This window comes from Onychomys torridus, chromosome 3 (assembly GCF_903995425.1).
Source record: "Onychomys torridus chromosome 3, mOncTor1.1, whole genome shotgun sequence".
NCBI classification, from domain to species: domain Eukaryota; kingdom Metazoa; phylum Chordata; class Mammalia; order Rodentia; family Cricetidae; genus Onychomys; species Onychomys torridus.
In genome coordinates, this window is record NC_050445.1 from 74,627,475 (window position 1) to 74,647,540 (window position 20,066).

The window sequence follows — 20,066 nt, forward strand, 5'->3', positions numbered from 1 at the left end:
GTCAAAATGACCTTTCCTGGCTGAGCTGTTCCTGTGGATTTGCCTGCTGTCCCTTGCTGCTTCTGTGCTGCAGGGCTCAATGGAGCTGCTGTGACAGTGAGCACCTCAAAGAACTCTGAGCAGGACAGTTAAAGGTCTTTTCATTTTCTCCAGCAGTGTGAAGTCTTCTCAGGCAGCGGAATTTATGATTTTCTTAGAAAATATTACAGAAATACCCCCTTTGAGCCCCATAGTAATTCTAATAGTGATTCATCTTAAGCAGGTAAAATAATAGGGAAAACAATTTTAACTGAGAATAATGCATTTATTTTATAGATGTCAAGCAACACTTTTCCACCTTAAAGGAATTCTTGTTCTTACCTGAGAGATTTTTCTTATATGACTTTATCTTTGAAATTTGATCTATGGGTTCAATAGGAGTGGTTGTATTTAATCAGTTCTGCTTATTGGAGATCATTCCTAAAAGGAATCTGATCTCGTTAATATTTCACTTCTGATAATCTTGCTGGAAAAAATAACAGGAATTTAAGAGCATTCATTATATTTCTCTCTAGGCTGTGAATATCATAGGAATTTATGAAGATTGTATTTCAAATAATTTAACACTCTTCTAGCCTGTCTGGACCTTTTAGACTATATCATTTAGCACTGATGTTAAAGTCATAACTTCCAGAGAATAAATTATCTTACTTCCTCAGTCTCTGTCTTAATGTCTGAGGTAAAAAGATTATCATATTCCCATTTTTTCTTTTTTCATGTTTTTCTCATTAAATAAATGTCTCTCAACATTGTGTAGGTAGAAGACAATCATTTCACCAAATGGACACAAAGAAAGTCTCCTTTTAAGTCACTGCATGATATATGTAAGAAACAATATTTGTTCCTTCTCTTCAGTGTCTCTCTGTGTCTCACACAATTGTTATTTGACCTAGAACAAGAATTCAATAACTATAAAGTGATTGACTTGGACATTTAAGGGGCAGCACATGCTATCTGAATGCTCTGAATTGGAGACAATTTGTTGAGTTGCCTGCTTCTCACAACTCACAGCTTCACAACAGTTAGTTTCCCTATTCCAATGTGCTCCAAGATTTCATGCATTCTTCAGGTGTATTGACTGCACATTTTGATGCTTCTTAAAAATTAAACTCAGTTTTCACTGGAGTAAAGACTAGTTTCAGGCATGATCACTAAAAAATAAAATTGATGACTCAGGTCTAATTTTTTAATTACTTAAACTAATTATAACAATTTTTTTATAAACTTTGACATACTATAAGTATAGTCATTTTCAATAATCTGATCAGCTGTTCTGGCAGTACTGAAGTGATGCTCATCCTTTGCTGGGTTTTGCCTAGGAACAAGATACATTTTGGTTCATTCTCTCAGCATACATACTACAGCTAAGCCCTTAGCATTAGTTTATTTAACCTAACTAATTTCATCTTAATGAAACAATTACACAAACTGAAACTCAGCAGGAAATACAGCCCAGTGGTAGAGCAGTTGCCTGAAATGTGAACAAGCCTGGGGGCAGTCTTCAGTACAACAAAATTAAATAAATGGAAATGAAATTCTGTATGCTGCTTAAGCAGACTGTGAATTTATATAGAGACAGTCTACACAAACATCTAGATTGCTCCCAGATACACAAACATGAACATATACATACATACAAATGTTGGCAATTATATAATCTGCATGCATATTACATAATCATTAAATAGAATTCTGTGCTTAAATATTTGTCCTAAAATTGTTACAATGGGACAATACAATGGCTTTGAAGATAAAATGATTTCTAAGTGTACATGTTTCCTCTTTATTACATACAGAAACATTTCAGACTCTTATCTGGAATACAGTGACAAGAGGAATTTTTAAAAGTAGTTTTTGAAAAGAAATAATTAGACTCTTATGATACAAGAGTAGTTACAATTTTAGTGGATCCAGAAAATCTGCAACATTTTGTGGAACTAAGACTTGTTAGTAAGCATTTCTGTATCAGAATTACAATCTAGAAGGATTCATATCGAGGCAGTCTTTAATTCATACTCGCATTTAGCATGTTTAAGGTTTGTGTGTGTGTTTTGTTTTTGTTGTTATTGTTGTTTTAAGAAAAGGTATGTGGCTTTGGCTGTCCTGGAACTCTCAATGTATACTAGGCTGGCCTCAAATTCACAGAGACCCGCCTGCCTCTGTCTCCTGAGTCACCACACCCAGCTGCACGTTTGAATATTATCCCACCATGTTGTGATGGAATCTAAGTGCATTTAAAGGCAATTCCAAAATCCACTGGACGCCATGAGCCTGTTCCTCCAGCTGAGGCAACAAGAGATGGCCTGTGGCTTTTGGTTGGTATCCAGCCGACATTCTGCTCTCATAGTTTTAAAGTCTTTTTCCAGCTGCCTTGACCAAAGCTTTGAGGCAAACACGAGAAATGAGACATAGATTTTTGGCTAAATTAAAATTTACTAAGTGGATTATCTAATTATTAATAATACATGCTTATTGGCTATCTATAGTTACTCAGGCACTGGGCTCAACCTTCATAGGCCTTTTCCACTGTCCTCATAAATAAACAAATAAATCATACACACATACATACATACATACATACATACATACATACATACATACATATTTGTCCTTTGGTTTAGATTCCACGTGACAAGAGACAGCAGAACCATAAGCAAAGAGCAGACAGTGTGATATGAAAGTGGTTTGTTTAAAACACGTGGAAACACAGGAAGGACCTAAAAATTTCATGGAGTAGAATTAAAAGTCTATGTTATTAAAATATTTTAAGGTGTACTCTTTTTATTTTCTAAATGACACAAATGTGCATGTGTTGATGGAACCCACATAAAGTTTGACTAAATATATACACTATGCAATGTTCAAGCCAAGATAAGCATTGGTTTCCTCAAACACTTCTCAACTCTTCATGGTGAAGACAAACAGAATGCTTTTAAGGTTTTTTGGAATGCCTTATTATTAGGTCCAGTCAGTTTACGGTATAGTATCATGCTAGAACTTGTTTATCTGTAACTAAAAACCCACTAAGCAGCCTTCCCTGTGTCTTCCCCTCCTTATTCTCCCAGCATCTGGTAACAACATTGTCATGTCTATGCGATGGAAATTTTTAGATTCTAAGTATGAGTGAAGTCTTACAATATTTGTCTTTCGGTGCTTGGTTTATTTCTCTTAACTCAGTGTTGTCAGTTCCTCTCTTGTGGTTCCAAATAACTGGATACCATTCTTTCTATAATTCAGTAGTGCCTTCTGCTGCACATCTAACATAGACTCTTTAAGCATCCATCAGAGAGACAGTCACTGGCCCATTGGTGGGTTTGACACTGATTTTATTAATATTGTGGCCAGAGCTTCAATAAACAATGAAGTATACATATCTACAACATATTGATTATATTCCTGTTCTATGTATATTTCCCTGTAGGACTGTGAGATCACATGGTAGTTCGACATTTAACTTTTATTAAGTGTGAAAGTCTTTATTTCAGTGTTAGCTTTTTTTTGTATTGTATTCTTGGTTTCTTCTTGTATCCAACTGTGATCATATTCCTCTCTCTCATACCTTTTCTCATTGCCCTATAGATGCTGTTTCCCTTCCTCTCAACTCGTTTCCTCCCAATCCCCACCAGGTTCATTTCCAATCATATGTATACAAGTCAGGAGATAGTCACAGTCGCTATGTGCTTGTGACAGCAAAAGCCATTTCATATCCAGAGACAGCATTTTATAATATTCCTTCTCTTCCTCTGGCTCACTCAGTCTTTTCACCCTCCTTGAAGTGGGTGAAACAGATGTTACATTTAGGGTTACACAGTCCTTGTCACCAGTAGTTTGCAGAGTTATGAGTCTCTGCATTGACCATGACACACTGCTAAAATTTAATTTCAATATTTGATGAAGGTCCATACCGTTCCCCATAAAGGCTATACTGATTGAAATTCCCCAAATAGGCTTGCCTCCTCTCCTCACTCATGGCAGAATTTGTTTGATATGTCGAAACATTTCTCCTAGAGTAATGCATTGTCTCCCTGCTGCTTTGATTTGTTAGCTCATGATTAGCGATGCTGAATTTTTTCATACACCTATTGGTCATCTAAGAAGTAACTATTTAAGTTACAAAATTATTTTTATGTGTTATTTAATTCATTATTTATTTTCTCACTAGGGAACCTGTAACACTTCATTATGATAAAGATATAGCTCCTTCTTGAGTCTCAGAAAAAATTAAAAGCAAGGATAAATGTTTAAGGATGTGGGTATGTTTGACTAGATTTAGTTACTGTATATGTATACATATATTGAAGAATCATGTAGAATCATGTAGTCTCTGTTAATGTGAGTATTTTTAAAGTTGTTTGTGTGTTGAAAGATTTTTTTAAATGGGGGAAATCTAAGAATTTCATGAGTTTAATTTTTTTAAGATGTATTTATTATGTACAGTGTTCTGTGTTTGCCTGCCAGAAGAGGGCGCCAGATCTCATTACGGATGGGTGTGAGCCACCATGTGGTTGCTGGGAATTGAACTCAGGACCCCTGGAAGAGCAGCCAGTGTGCTTAACCGCTGAGCCATCTCTCCAGCCCCCCCCCCCCCTTTTTTTTTTTGGTTTTTCAGGACAGGGTTTGTGTAGCTTTGCGCCTTTCCTGGAACTCACTTGGTAGACCAGGCTGGCCTCAAACTCACAGAGATCCACCTGGCTCTGCCTCCTGAGTGCTGGGATTAAAGGCGTGCGCCACCACTGCCCAGCTCCAGCCCTTTTTTTTAAAAAAAATATTTATTTGAGTTTAATTTTTATAAATGAGTTTAAAATAAAATGTGTTGATTTCTATGATACTATGTTTAGGCTGGCTAGGAATAATAATGAAGTCCCCATTCTAAAATTAATGTGACATAGCCTAATTAACTGCTTGCATATTTGCCATTCAAATCATCCACTGTTGATTCTGAATATGTAATGTTAGTTTATTGCTCCAAAGCAAACCCCATTTGTATTAGCGGGATCATAACCAAAGTTGTCATTTTTTTCTTCGACACAGAGGGAAGATGGGACAGAATGGACAAGACCCTGTGAAACAGTCAGGAATGGGAGTGACAGACACAGAAGGTGAGTGACATTTACATCATTGAACTGTGCTAGAATCTACATGCTCCATTATAAACGAATCTGTGACAAATGGCAAAAGCCCCAGGTGGTAAATCATCAGCTAGTGAGTAAGAATAACTTTGTGCTTATTAACCACTGTCAGCTTCCTTAATTGTATTTAATACTGAGTACCGCAGGGGATCAGATCTTTAAAGAGGATCACGAGGATGACGGGAAAGAGACTCAAGATTAGTGGGACAGAACAGAGGACATGAGATTCAACCCATGCAGCTACAGCCAGCTGCATTTTTACAAAGATTCCCAAAATATGCGTCGGTGAAAATTCCTTCAACAAATGATACTGGAAATAATATTCACATGAAAAAGAATGGAAGCTTGTACAAAAACAGACGCAAAGCACATTTAAAACCATAATGTGAGAACGGAAGTTCTGCAGTGTTGAGGCCCAGGTCTAGGTAATGACTTCTGATGAAAAGGACACTGCAGCCAGGAAATAATGTCAAGAATTGACAAATGAGATTGCATGAAATTTAAAAGTTTCTGTATATCATGAAGAATCAAAAATCTGCACAATTATTCTCCATAATATATAAAACTGAAAAACTAAAGATAATACAAAAAACTAAATACCCAAGCCCAAAGTAACTTAATAAATCAATAAATGTGATCATGAAAAGAACATTTGGTCCTCAACTGATAATGTAAAAATTATAAATAAACATATAAAAATATTCAGCATCTTTAGCCATCAGAGAAATGCAAATGAAAAATTACATGTGTTTCCTATTACCACAGTCAGAATGGCTACCATCTGAAAACAAACAAGAGCAAATGTTGAGTAGAGAAGAGGACAGTAGGAAATGCTTGTACATTGCTGGTGATGATGTAGATTAGTTGAGGTACTGTGAAATCAGCATGGAGGTTCTGGAAAATTAAAACTATCACATAATCTACTTATACCACATCCTACATACATACTCACATGTGTCTAAGTCAACATATCACAGGGTCCATGTTTATAGAAACACTATTCAAAATAACTGAGTTAAAGAATTAACCTGGGTATCTACCAGTGGATTAATATATGAATAAATGTGCTATACATACACAATAGCATTGTTTTCAACCACAAAGAAGAACTAAATCATGACCCTTCCTAGAAAATAGATGTAGCTGGAGATTTTTACATTGAGCAAAGCAAACCAGATGCTTAAACATAAATATCGAATTTTCTCTCATTTGTGAATTATAGATTTTCACAGATATAATCACATATACAAAAAAAACAAAAAACAAAAACAAAAAACCCACAGGACATTAAAGCAGCTAAAGGGAAACTGTAGCAAGGAAGATGACTCGTGCTAAAGGGGAAGAGGTGGAGAAAGAGAAACAGGGGTCAATGTGGTCAAAGTCCACGATAGACATAGGAATATCTTTCTACACTTGAAACTTACTTTGAATAATTTGACAACAATGTAAAACTTTTAAACGTATGCTTTCTTGAAATATAAAGAGATTGGGTTCTTTTTAGGTTTGTTTATTTCATCTTCTGTGTATGAGTGTTTCGCCTGCATGTGGTATGTGCACCATGGCATGCCTGGTGTCCAAGGAGGTGAGAAGAGGTTACTGGTTCCTTTGGAACTGGAGATATTCACAGTTGTGAGCCGCCATGTGTGTGATGGGAATCTAACCCAGGTCCTTTGCAGAAGCAACAAGTACTTTTCATCACTGAGCCAACTCTCCAGTCCCAAGAGATGTGTGTTTAAATGTCATACACATAGAAAGATGAATCCTGACTTATTTAAACCACGAAATTTTTTATTTACTTTATTTTTATTACTTTTCTTTTTTTGAAATTATAATTAAATTACATTTCTACCCATTGATTTTTTGCTTTATGTACATTTTTGTCTTACCTTTCTCTATTTATGTATTTATTTACTGTGGGAACACAAATATTAGGCATATAAGGAAGTGGAAGGAGAACCTGCAGGAGCCACTTCTCTCCTTTTCCTCTGTCTGAGTCTGAACTCAGCTCATCAGACTTGGCAGTAAGACCCTTTTCACCTATCCCCACTCAGGCAAAGTCTTAACTCTATGACGCTCAGAAGAAACAAATGCTGTAAGAATAATTTTATGAAGGGCAGTGGTGGCGCACGCCTTTAATCCCAGCACTCAGGAGGCAGAGCCAGGCGGATCTCTGTGAGTTTGAAGCCAGCCTGGGCTACCAAGCGAGATCCAGGAAAGGCGCAAAGCTACACAGAGAAACCCTGTCTCAAACAACAGCAATAACAACAACAACAACAAAGAAGAATTTTATAAAAAAAATTACTGAGCAAACTTATAAAGTCAAATTTGAAAATAATTGTAATGAGCAAATAATGAATTACTTCAAATTACAAAAAAAAAACTGACTTCAACAAACATCTATCTAAAAGCTAAATAACTTTATATTTTATAGTTTTTTGATGAAGTCTAATATCTATTATACTTTATAAATTGTTCCTCTCAAATATTTTCATTCTTCTAAATATTTCATAGCACTCAAAGTACATTTTTAATATATTACTTCATTTAATTCTTTATAATAAATACATAAATGCAATAAATAACATATATTGGCATTACATTAAAGGATACCAAGTCACAATATAAACAAGGTTATAAGTAAGTTGATTCTAAGAAATGATACCAAATATCGTTCTATTAAAAAAAGAGTGATTTGGGGGCTGTAGAGATGGCTCAGAGGTTAAGAGCACTGGCTGCTCTTCCAGGGGGCCTGAGTTCAATTCCCAGCAACCACAAGTGGCTTACAACCATGTATGAGAGCTGGTGTCCTTTTCTGGTGTGCAGGTATATATGCAGGCAGAACTCTGTGCTCTGTGTACATAATAAGTAAATAAATCTTACTCTAAAAAACTAGAGGACATGAGTGGACTTCGGCTTCACTTCTAAACTGTTGTGGGATAAAAGAAGTGATTTCTCTGCTTTATGAAACCTCATCTGGTAAATGCTAAGAGTAAATGAGTTTCCTTAGGGTCTTAGAAGATGCCCTATTTCCATGGTTCTCAACAAGATATCTTTGACATCAAAATCTCTAGGTCTTATACCTGTTGCCATGTCCCTCAAAGTCCTCTCTGCTCACTGGTCCTGTCACACACACACACACACACACACACACACACACATGTGAGTGCACACACACAGGGGGGGAGCATGAGGGAGGGACAGAGTGACTGTACAATTCTCTTATATATCCTCATTCATATATAAATATATATGTGTGTGTGTGTGTGTGTGTGTGTGTGTGTGTGTGTGTGTGTGTGTATTACTCCCCAATCTGTTACCCAAATGACCTAGAATACAAGCTCATTGGAGATCACACTCAGTTAGGCATTTATATCCCAGCAGGAAAAAATACTCCATGTGTCTAAAGTAGAAAATGCATGCAGCTGTTTACTGCTCTAGTTGGTGGTGTGAACCTGGGAGACCAGGGTCTAAAAAATGAGGTGGATAAAGTCTCAAGCAATAGCTAACTTTATTCAGAGCATCAGACAGTTTCTACTGAGGGTTTAGAAGAGTCACCGAAGTAAAGTGTTCAGTCACAAAGACAAGCCGCTTGTGGTAAACCTGGTTTTCTAGAAGCACGTGAATGGCCACAGCTGACGTAAACTCCTTCCCTCCCATGACATCCGGGAGGAGCTCGGAAACACATTCCAAGAACAGTGCTGTGTTTTGAAGAAACTGAGGTCACAAGACTCTTGTCTTGTTTTCTTGAAGTTTTCTCACAAGCACCCACAATTCCCTATCATGACTCCATCCTTGGACCCTGTTCTGACATACATTATATAAATTAATATGCGACTATTATGTAAGTATGTGTGGATATAAACCAAGAGCTTCTAATTTCCCCGTGATTCTGGACTTCAAGTATAAAAGGCACAGTTCGTGTATAATTCTAACCACTTAATCTCACCTTTCTTTTTTTTTTTAATTGCACCTTTATTTTTATTTTATTTTATTTTTTTCCCAGAGCTGAGGACTGAACCCAGGGCCTTGTGCTTGCTAGGCAAGCGCTCTACCACTGAACTAAATCCCCAACCTAATCTCACCTTTCTTTAACCTTCATGCTTATAAGCAAACTGAGTCTGTGTTAATGTTATCAGCTGGGATGAAGATGCTGCATGCTCCACACAGCACATGCTGCACAACACGCTCTGCACTGCACACTCTGCACTGCATACTCTGCACTGCACACTCTGTACTGCACATTCCACACAGCACACTCTGCACTGTACACTCTTCACACTCCAGTCTGCACTGCAAGCTCTATGCTGCACAGTCCACACTGCACACTCCTCGCTGCATGCTCCTCACTGCACGCTCTATGCTGCACACTCCATACTGCAATTCTACACTGCACAGTCCACACTGCATACTCTGCACTGCATGACCCACACTGCATGCTCCATACTGCACACTATTCACTGCACACTCCACACTGCACACTCTGCACCACATACTCCACACAGCACAGTCCACACTGTGTACTCTGCACTGCACACTCCATACTGCACACTCCACACTGCACAGTCCATCCACCTTGCACAGCCCCAAACGCAACTCAGCACTGCACACTCTGCACTGCACATTCCACACAGCATACTCTACATTGTACACTCTTCACACCCTAGTCTGCACTGCAAGCTCTGCACTGCACAGTCCACACTGCATAGTCCATACTGCATGCTCCTCACTGCAACTCTGCACTGCACACTCCATACTGCACAGTCCACACTGTACACTCTTCACTGCATGACCCACACTGCACACTATTCGCTGCACACTCTGCACTGTGTACTACACTGCACACTCTGCACTGCACTGTTTGTACTGCACAGCCCACACTGCAGAGTCCACACTGCATAACCCACAACACACACTCAGCACTGCATGCTCCATACTGCACACTGGATACTCAGCACTGTACAGTCCACACTGCACAGTTCATACTGCATACTCTACACTGCACAATCTGCACTGCATGCTCAGCACTACATGCTCTGAAATTCACACTCAACACTGCATAGTCTGCACTGCAAAGTCTGCACTGCAAAGTATGCACTTCACACTCGACACTGCATAGTCCACACTGCAAAGTTGGCACTGCCCAGTTCATGCTGTACTCTCAGTACTGCATAAACTCAGGACCTCTGGGAGAGCAGTCACTGTTCTTAACCACTGAGCCATCTCTCCAGCCCTAAACAGTAATTTTTAAGTCTTCACTTTTGTGATTTGTACTTTTTTTTGGCTGAGCACAGTAAGAGGTAACCAATGCTGAGTTCCTTCCACAGACATGTTTATGAATAATTAGGATTAAATTCTCTTAGAGGTTAATGCACATTGAGTATTAAGCTACTCTGTCTTTAGCTTAGATTATAAAATTTTCCTGGAAGAGAAATAATTTTTCAGATAGTTTCAGGAATAAAAGCATATGTAGTATATGGAATAATGCTAGCTAGGATTCCAATAGGGAGAAACTTCATGATCAAATCTTAAGAAACACAAAATAGCATTGACGAAGATGAGCATCCCCACATCTCTGTGGGATTTTTTCATAGTTTTGTTCTGGAGGAAATAGTGGGATACAGGGCTCAAAATGGAGTCACAATTCAGATCATTAATAAAACAGTGAAGGCCATCAGGAAGACTTTTGACTCACACTGTAGTTAGGCAGTTGAAAAAGATGGGACCTTCCACAACTTTGCGACAGTGAAGGTTGGATTCCAAGAAGTAATTTCTGCATCAAGGGATTCATTAAAAAGCTAGTCAATGGCTCACACAAGAAATTGTTAGAAGTGGGGTGCAGGTAGAGGCAGAGATAGAAAAGAATGGAACAGTTGTGGAAGGTATCTATTAAGACACCTACTTTTGTACATACATGATTCAGAATGAGGATTCAAACTCCAGAGCTCTGAAGCATGGCACTGCACAGGTGAAATGAGGCGATACTGGCGGTTAGGAAGTGATTGGTAATTAACAGAAGTATGATTCATGAAGATGAGATTCAGAAAAGATATAAACCATGAAGGGTGATGTGGGGAATGAAAGGAAGGGGGGCTGAAGGAAGGTAAAGTGCAAACCCATGTTTCATGGGATTGTAAAGGAAGAAATTGGCTGGGCATGGGAAGCCATCTGGCACACATTTTAAAATGCATTGTAAATATTAATTGAAAGAGTAAGATGGAGTTTAAACTAAATGCAATCCTTGTATTCTACTCTCTTAACTTTGTCTGTCTATATAGTGACACCGATCTGCTGTTCTATACATAGAAAGTTTGAGGAATCCAGTCTTTCCATGTGTTGATGGGGGCTATGTGGGTGAACAGTGTGAGGGGGACTCTAGATAATGAGAAATAACCTCAGACAGACAGGTTGGGGTGAGTTTTGCATCTAAGGTGCTTTACAAAGAGAACAAGCATTCAGAATGTGATCATAATGTATTTAGACCACAATGTATTTAGACCAAGTTGAATAACAATTCCATATTTGGAAATATTTTGCACATATATAACAATAGATGCACTTTACAAAGTATTTTTTTTTGGGGGGGGGAACTTCAGAGGATTTCTTCAAATTGAAAGAAATGCAATTTATCAAAACAATCTCCTATGAAAGTTAACAAATATAATATTTTGTACTTTTACTAAATTTCTTTAATTGATTAATGTTTTATTAGTCCAGAGAATCAAACCTGTTGGAAGTTGAGCAATTTCAATCCATTGGGAGTCTTAGGTAGTTAAAGTGACTATATCTCCTTTATGTTTGATACCTGTGTTGAGTGAGGCAGGGTCATGCTTACTCTGGCTTTTAAGTGCTTTAATCAGCAAGTAGGTAGCTCAAATTTATCTTTATTGCTGCCACAGGTGAAAGAACAGGACAGTTTTTCCAGAATGTACTTCATGCCAATTGTTTTCTCTCAATTTCTTTTTACTTTTAATTGTCTGATAGATTGAATTCATTTCCTTTTAATTAACAGCTAATTGGCTGAGCCAGAAGTTAGATCCATTTGCTCAGTTTAGTTGATTTTGAGATGGGTGTGATTTTTCTCAGCCAATTTTCAGTTTATTTTAAATAGTTCTCAGTGATGTGATCTGGGTAAAGTAGATGTGAGCTCTGGCTTAGGGATATTTTGGAGCATTAGGTGTGATCTGTTCTCAGGATGTGTTTTTCTTGTGACTTTGCGAGCATGGATTAGCAGTCCCTGGGAGATATTTTTGTATTTCATACCTACAGTTTTAAGTTTATTATCCTTACTATTTACATATAATTCAAGAAGATAGTCATGAAAATCATTGTGCTTAAGATTAAGGCAACTGAGTAAAATACAGTGAATTACTTTAAAATCTGTTTTTGAAAATTACATATTTATTGACCAATGAGTGATCAGTTTCTCTTCTAGATAGAGTATTATCTAGAATTCAATCTAAATTGAATTGTGACCATGGCATGAAGGCATGGTAGCAGAAATACACAGTATTGTTACATAAAAAGGGCAATTGTTTGATTATTAAGAAGCATTCTTACCTGGGTGTGATGACACATACCTGTCATCTCAGGACTTGAAAGGTAGAGGCAGAGGGATCAAGAATCAAGACCAAGGTGCTGGAGAAATGGCCTAGAAACGAAGAGTTCAAGGTAATTAGTAAGCGTGTGGCCAGACTGGGCTATTTCAGATTGATTCTCAAAGCTGCATGAAGAAAAAGTATTTGCTAAAGTAAAGACAACATTTATTTTTTTTTAATTTGAAATATGCAAATGTATTGTATGCAAAAATGTTTATATTTCATCGTGTGGTTAGTTTTACTACAAGATAGAGGTGAGGACTCAGTCTTAATATATTAACTTCTAATTTTATATTTTAAACCAGAAAGTGTCTCTGGGCCTCTAAGCCTGTCATGGCAGCTGTGGTCAAGCTGTTCACACACACACACACACACACACACACACACACACACACACACACACACAGCCATGTAAACCAGACCACTTATGATCTCATCACTTGAGAGGGCCACAAAGGGATGACCATAAGTTTAAGGTCACTTCTTGCTACATAGTGACTTACAGCTTAACCCCTGCAACTTGAGACTTGTTTTGTTTTTTGGTTTTTTTTTAATCTGTTAAACTACTGTCTCTCTCTTCAAAAGTACTACTTATTATTTGATAATTGACTGGTGTTTTGATTATTTAAAAAAATAACATACCTTTTGTGCTGCTTAAGTGTTTTGTTGCCTTGACAAATACCTGACAGAAATAATTTGAAAATAAGAAAGATGTGTTTGGACCCTGCTTCAGAGGTTTCCGTACACAGTGAGCAGGAACCACTGATTCTGGGCAGGATGAAACAGCTGGCTATGTTTGAGTAACTCAGGGTGCTCACTTTGACGACTACGAAATACTAGAAAGTGCTAATAGCCCAGTCAAGGGGAAACCAAGGACAAAGAAACCTCATTACTCCCTCCTGTTCTCATGGTATTCTGTATGCCCCGCCTCCCAGGCTGCTTGGGAGGCTGTGAAATCTGTGACTTGTGCTTGTCAATGATGCATGGGAGCAATCATGTGTGCAGCATCTGGCCTGAACATTTAAGTAGCTGTGATACTCACAGAGGCTTTTTTCCCTTCAGGCATAGCAGTCAGCACAGGAAGAGGTAATGAGGTTTGTGACTATAAAGAACGAAAACTCAGCCGAGTCCTAACGGACTGGCACTTTGGTGAGGCAAGAGGAGCCATGCCCCAGTGTGCAAGCAGAGGGATAAATCCGGAAATGTAGGCAAAATGAAGAAGACATCTCGATTCAAAAAGACCGTCTCCAATAGAAATGGGAGACTCCTGAGTCACCCAACTTCCTTTGCACTAGGTGACCTCACACATAAGAATCATCCCTGTAGGCATCTACTGACACATTCTAAGAGGTGATTAAAGGAATATAATGACAAAAAAGAAAGGGAAGATCAGAGGAACTATACATGACAAAACCCCACCTCTCCAGTACCCACCCCCAGGGTACTGAAACACAAAGAGAAGCTGCGTCAGGGCCCAACAGGAGCTGTAGCGTGGAGGAGGGGCCCCAGACTGGAGCTGGAGCCTTTGCAGAAAGACAGAGCCACTGGAAACCATACCCTACAGGTGAGAAAAGGGAATAAACGCTTGAACCTCTCTCCCACGGTCAGATCTCCTGTTGGTACCAGTTATGAAGCTTACAGCAGCTGTCTTGGCGCACGTGGGTTAAGATTGAGGAGTTGGAAGCCAGCATGTTGGCATACCTGCAGATCCAACATCCCCAAGGCTGAGGCAGGATGGCTGTGAGTTTGCAGCCAGTTTGGGTCGCACAGGGGAATCCTGTCTCAAATAAGAAAAGAAGGGAAGAGAGGGGAAGTGGAAGCAGGAGAGAGAGAAGAAGGGAGGTGAAAGCGAGGCAAAGAGCCGGTGGGAAGCAAAGAGAGGGAGGTGAAAAGAAAGTATTCGGGGTGCTACTGCAATTTGCTCTTTTATCTAAAACGGCAGTTAAGAGGACCTGATGGACAGAACAGTTAGGACAGTGCCTTCGAGAACAGCACAAGAAAATTGTCACGTATACTGCTGCAAACAGAAACAGCAAGGGCATCCCAAGACTGCAAGGAAGCCCGGACTTAGCATGTTTTCGAAGTAATATAATTAACCCTAGGAACACAGAGAGAAATCCCGTAAATAGCTACAAGAACTAGTGCACTTGGCTCCCACTGGCTGCCCTTCATATTCACGGGGGGGGGGGGGGGGGGGGGATTAGCAGGCTGCCAGGTGACGACATTCCAGGGAGGAGCTGGACATTCTGCAGTCTTTGGAAGCTTTACTCTTAGGGCCAAACCATTTTCCTCACAGGAGCTCTTAGGTCTGCAGAATTGTACTCTTGTCTGGCTTAGTTCTCCAAATGTATCACGGTGATGCTAACTCTGCAATCGACGCACCATTTCCTGGGCATGTAGCTTTGCAATGAAAGGTCAGTACCACTGGGTGAGATAACATCCAGGGACAGCCTAGGACAGCAAGCTAGCTTTGACCTGTTTATCAGTCTTCCCTCTTCTCTGGAAAAGGACTTCTGCTAACATGCCTATCATAAAAGTTTTGCTTCTTATCATTTTATCTTCTTTATTATAGTATACATTTTTAGTTAAAACATAATCACATCACTCTTCCCGTTCCTTTCCTTTCTCCAGATCCTTCCAAGTTCCCTGAGTCTATATTTGTTGCTTGTATTAATACAGTTTCAGAGCTGACCATGCTAGGCCCAATTCGTGGGGGTCCCCAAAAGACCACCATGGAGACCGAATTCTGTATGTAAAAGCAAAAAGCGTTTATTTTGAGCTCTGAGCTTGGCCTCTCTGTCTGTCCAACACAGTGGTAAGAGTAGAGAGCCCCAAGCCTGGGCGGGGTGGGGTTTTTATACTAGAGGTTGGGGGTGAGGGAATTTCCAGGGTTCAGAACTCTGACTGGCTAACATTTGTCTAGGGGTTTAAATGTGTGCTGGGAATGTTTGGAATGTCAGGTATTTCCCCTTACAAGCTGGCTCTCCCTGGGTGAGATCAGCTCATGGCTTTTCCTGGGTCGGGTGATGCCTACCAGTAAGCCTGTCACAGCAGCTGTGTCTGAGCCTCTAAGCCTGTCATGGCAGCTGTGTGGTCAAGCTGTTTGGGGGCCCTCACAACCACTTTAGGGGACTCAACCCTGGAATATGCTAACTCTCTCTTCTCTCCATGGTCATGCTACCTGTAGTTCTTTGTTCAGAGGCATAATTAGGTGAGATTCCCCACCCCACCCCCACTTCCATATTAGCATGCTTATAAATATTGTTATTGTTCAGATCTGTGGTAGACTGTTGTTGTGTGACAGATGTTTCCTAGGGAGATGAAACACACGTGTCTACTCATCCCAGATCTACAACAGACTGAAGTATGGATCCACCACAGTCCACCTTGGTGAGCAGTGAGTTTTATTGGGGTTGCTTACAGGGACATGAGTGAGGGATACTAGAGTAGGAGCAGAAATGATTCAAGGACAGCTGCATCACCAAGCTCACCCCAGAATGGGTGATAGCTCCCAAAAGCTGGAGCAGACTGCAGATAGAGCAGGTAGCTTAGGGTTCAGAGTGTCCTTTCTAGGTAGCTAGTTGGTCTGAACCTCTTCCCTGCAGCTCAACTGGCCTTTGTTCTATCTACGCAGCTCAGCTGGCCTCTTCCTCTTCCAAGCTGCTTGGCTGGTCTTCAGTTCTCCCAGGTACCTGGGCTTGACTTAGTGTTTCCTTTGGAGCTTGGCTTGTCTGAAAGTGACTCTCAGCAGTCATTATTATTAATACACTCTTGGAGAGGGAGGTCGTGAGTGATCCTGGTCAGTGTCAGGGACTTCCTGAAGCATTTGAATTGTTTACTTCCTACCTTAGGTTCCTTAAGAAATGAAGTGTTTCTCCTTCCCTTGGAGCCTTCTGTTACTTTACATACTTGTAAACATCTCACCCTAAAATCTCCTGCTGTCTTACTTTTCTCTAAAATCCATTGTCTTAACAAGTTTCCCTCCAAGATAAAGGAAGGCTTTAACCTTGGGGAAAACTGGTACACAACAACTGTTTCACAGAAGACTTCCTGGTTACTGGCTTTTAGAATCGTTCTACCCCCTTCTCTGTGATATACCATGAACCATAGAGGCATGCGCTATGAAGTCGATGTTCCTTTGGGAGGGACATGGATATCCATGGGATCCCAAAGACACGTTACTTATCATGTCTAGTTGTAATTTTCTGTGATGGTCTCCATTTATTGTAAAGATAAGCCTCTTGGATGAGGGGTGGCAGCTACACTTCCCTGTGAATAAGATTTAGAACACAGTAAATAATTATGCTGATCTAACAAAGCAGCACTAGAAAGTTCTCTTGTAAGATCCCTGGCCTCTAGCCCTGGGAATTTCCTAGGAACCTAGTACCAGGCATAGTTTCCTCTCCTGTTGAGTGGGCCTTGAGTCCAATTAGATGGCTGTTGGTTACCACTAACATGTGAGTGCTACTTGCTGCACCTTCATGGACACCTTCATGCTTGCCAGTGTTGTGGTTCATAGGCATCACAGCTAAGTAAGACCAGTAGTCGCTTCCCTCCCTCAGCTGCTTGTATAGTACTTTCCGATACGATGGAAGCTAGACTATGTAGAAAGGAGGCTTTCGGGTTAGCTATAACTCAAATAATCTGAGTCCTGTGTCCTAAATAAGTGGTGTCTTCAGAAATAGAGTCTTACTTTCAACTTTGAGAGTCAACAAGGAGCAACAGCCAATAGCCAGCTTAGGGAGTCGCTTGAGTACCTTGACCAACCATTCTGTATTTTTTTTTTCCCCGGAGCTGAGGACCGAACCCAGGGCTTTGTGCTTCACTGAACTAAATTCCCAACCCATGACCAACCATTCTCAAGGAGATTTCTCATGCCTGGTACTGAGGTGTTTGTTAGTCAATGGTTCTTGTGGGGAATACTGTGACATAACTTCCTTTAAGATATATATACACATATTTAGAGAGATGTATATATAGAGAGATGATAGATATATATGCATAAATATATGTTATTTATAATTTATGTAAATATAAAATAATAAGATTCCTTGGAGCTTTCTCCACAGCCTTAGTATTATTTGTCCCTCTGTGCCTCTGCTTCTGTATCACTCTTCCTTCCTGTGGTTGGAACCCTCTTCCTTTTTCTGCCTATCTTGCTGCACCTCAGCTGCATCCTGCTATTTCCCTCCCACATCTCCCACCCATAAGCTTTCTTCCTCTCCGAGGCACTGTTTTCTTCAGGCTTTGAGGAGTGATTTCAAAATTTTAAATATTTAAAAAGTTATGTACAAATGTGAAAATGATCTGTTTTTTCTTGTGTCATACAAGACAATAGCAGATTTCCAATTAAATTTTTTTACAAAGAGGTCTTGGCTATTTCTAGTCACAGTAAAATGAATGCTGAGAAGCATGTGTCAGAAAGGCATCTTAATAACCATCAGAAACTCGGGCAAAAGTCAATCAGCAAAGCTTGCTTTTCCTCCCTAAATTAGGTTCTTTGGGGCTTTCTCTAAGAAAGGAAGACTTCTCAGCACAGAATGTGGAGAGGATATGCAGGCTTTGCCCTACTTTCCCGAAGCTCTGAGCAAAAATGCTTGCTTATTGTGTGATGCATTTATCTTCCTGATTCTGGGTTATTGCAAATAAAAGCCCTAATAACGGCTTACACAACTCCTCTCTCTTAGAACAACATTAGTGAAAATATGACAAAATACCTACTTTCTCAGCTCTCACTCAGATGTAAAACAAGCAAATGTCTTAGGATCCACTTCATAGCTTGTATAGTAATGGCTCAAATATGCACAGCCATGAAAAGAAAAGCATACTAAAACAATGACTAATCTTCCATAGGCTTACAAAGAATTCCAAAATACCTCTCACTTGTGGCCTCAACATAGTTTAAAGAAAGAAGCTCAGATTTGAATTAGACCACCTAAGTTTTGAATTAGAAAGCTAAGTTGCTTTCTTTTGATTAAGGTGGAAGTGATCATTACTTTTGAGTCTCCAGTAACAATTAGAGAGGTTATACAACTAGTCTAATTATTCTAGGTATTTTCTCTCTAATGTAAAGGATTAAGGATAAACAGTCTGTACCCTGTAAAGTCTATGGACTATGAACAAACAAGGCACAGTGCTGTCTGAAAGTGGAGCTTGGCTTGTTTGAAAGTTACTCTCAGCAGTTATTACTATTAATACACTCTTGGGAATGGAGGTCACAAGTGATCCTGGTCAGTGTCAGGGACTTCCTGAAGCTGTTTGAATTGTTTACTTCCAACCTTAAGGAGCTTCCTTAAAAGATGAAGTGTGAGTGATGCTGAGACAGTATACAGTACTGTTGCAGTAAAGGTGATTTATGAAAAGAAATTAATTCTTGTAAAGACAATGGCTACAAATTTATTCCATGACTTCTCTTTTCCTAATATTTCTAGGTCAATAGTTACACAAAGCTTGAGCTCCCAGTTCACACATATATGCTAGTGTTCCCCCTAAATTCCAAATTCCTTATCTAATCAGGACAAGAATGACCACACATTAACAAATAAATCTAGGCCAACTTTTTGGAAATACATAATAATCTACTTTATGACTTTTGCAATTTATTTAGCCTAACATGTACACTGTCCATTTTTTTAAACAAGGCTATCAACATCTACACAGATATTAGGGTATTATTACAAATATAAGACAGGAATGTACATGTGTTATTTAATGATTTCATAGGTATTCATCATGACTGGTAACATATTTTATTTATGTGGTCACCTAGGAATGTAAACTGTGAAAGAATAGATTAAATTCCTTCGTACAGTATGAGGATGATGATGTTTTTGTTCTTGAATTCATTGTTAACACTCTAGGAAATTTGGTATGTCACATCTCTTAGCAGTTTACAAATTCTATCTTATGAATTCTCAAACTCAGACATCAGTGGCATAACCATTGGTCAATAGCAAAAGCTCTTTGCTTTTGACACATTTTTATATTTTGTTTGAATATATAGAATAAAAGGGGCCATGTGCCTACCACAATGCTCACGAAGGGGTCAGAGGACAACTTTCAAGTGTCTTTTCTCTTTTTTCACTCTGTGGGTCACTGGAATCAAATTCAGATCCGCAGGCTTGGCAGCAGATAGCTTTACCCACTGAGCTATCCCACCAGCCCTGTGCTCCAATAAATAATCTCTCACCCAAGATCTCTTGAGAAACCTTAATAAATGTCAAAGATAATAAGTAGTGAATATGATAAAAGTATATGTAAATGAACATGCTGTAATACTCACTATTCATATATGTGAATCCAA

The 20,066-nt window shown here is 39.3% G+C and overlaps 1 protein-coding gene across 3 annotated transcripts in view; it reads left to right on the forward strand.

The window, feature by feature from the left end:
* Pclo (piccolo presynaptic cytomatrix protein) overlaps nucleotides 1-20,066 on the forward strand; it is a 341,154-nt gene that overhangs the window by 306,191 nt on the left and 14,897 nt on the right. For all 3 annotated transcript variants that reach the window (XM_036180305.1, XM_036180306.1, XM_036180307.1), the window contains one exon: nucleotides 5,071-5,138. In XM_036180305.1, coding sequence (XP_036036198.1) covers nucleotides 5,071-5,138 — 68 coding nt within the window. The remainder of the gene's footprint in view (nucleotides 1-5,070; nucleotides 5,139-20,066) is intronic.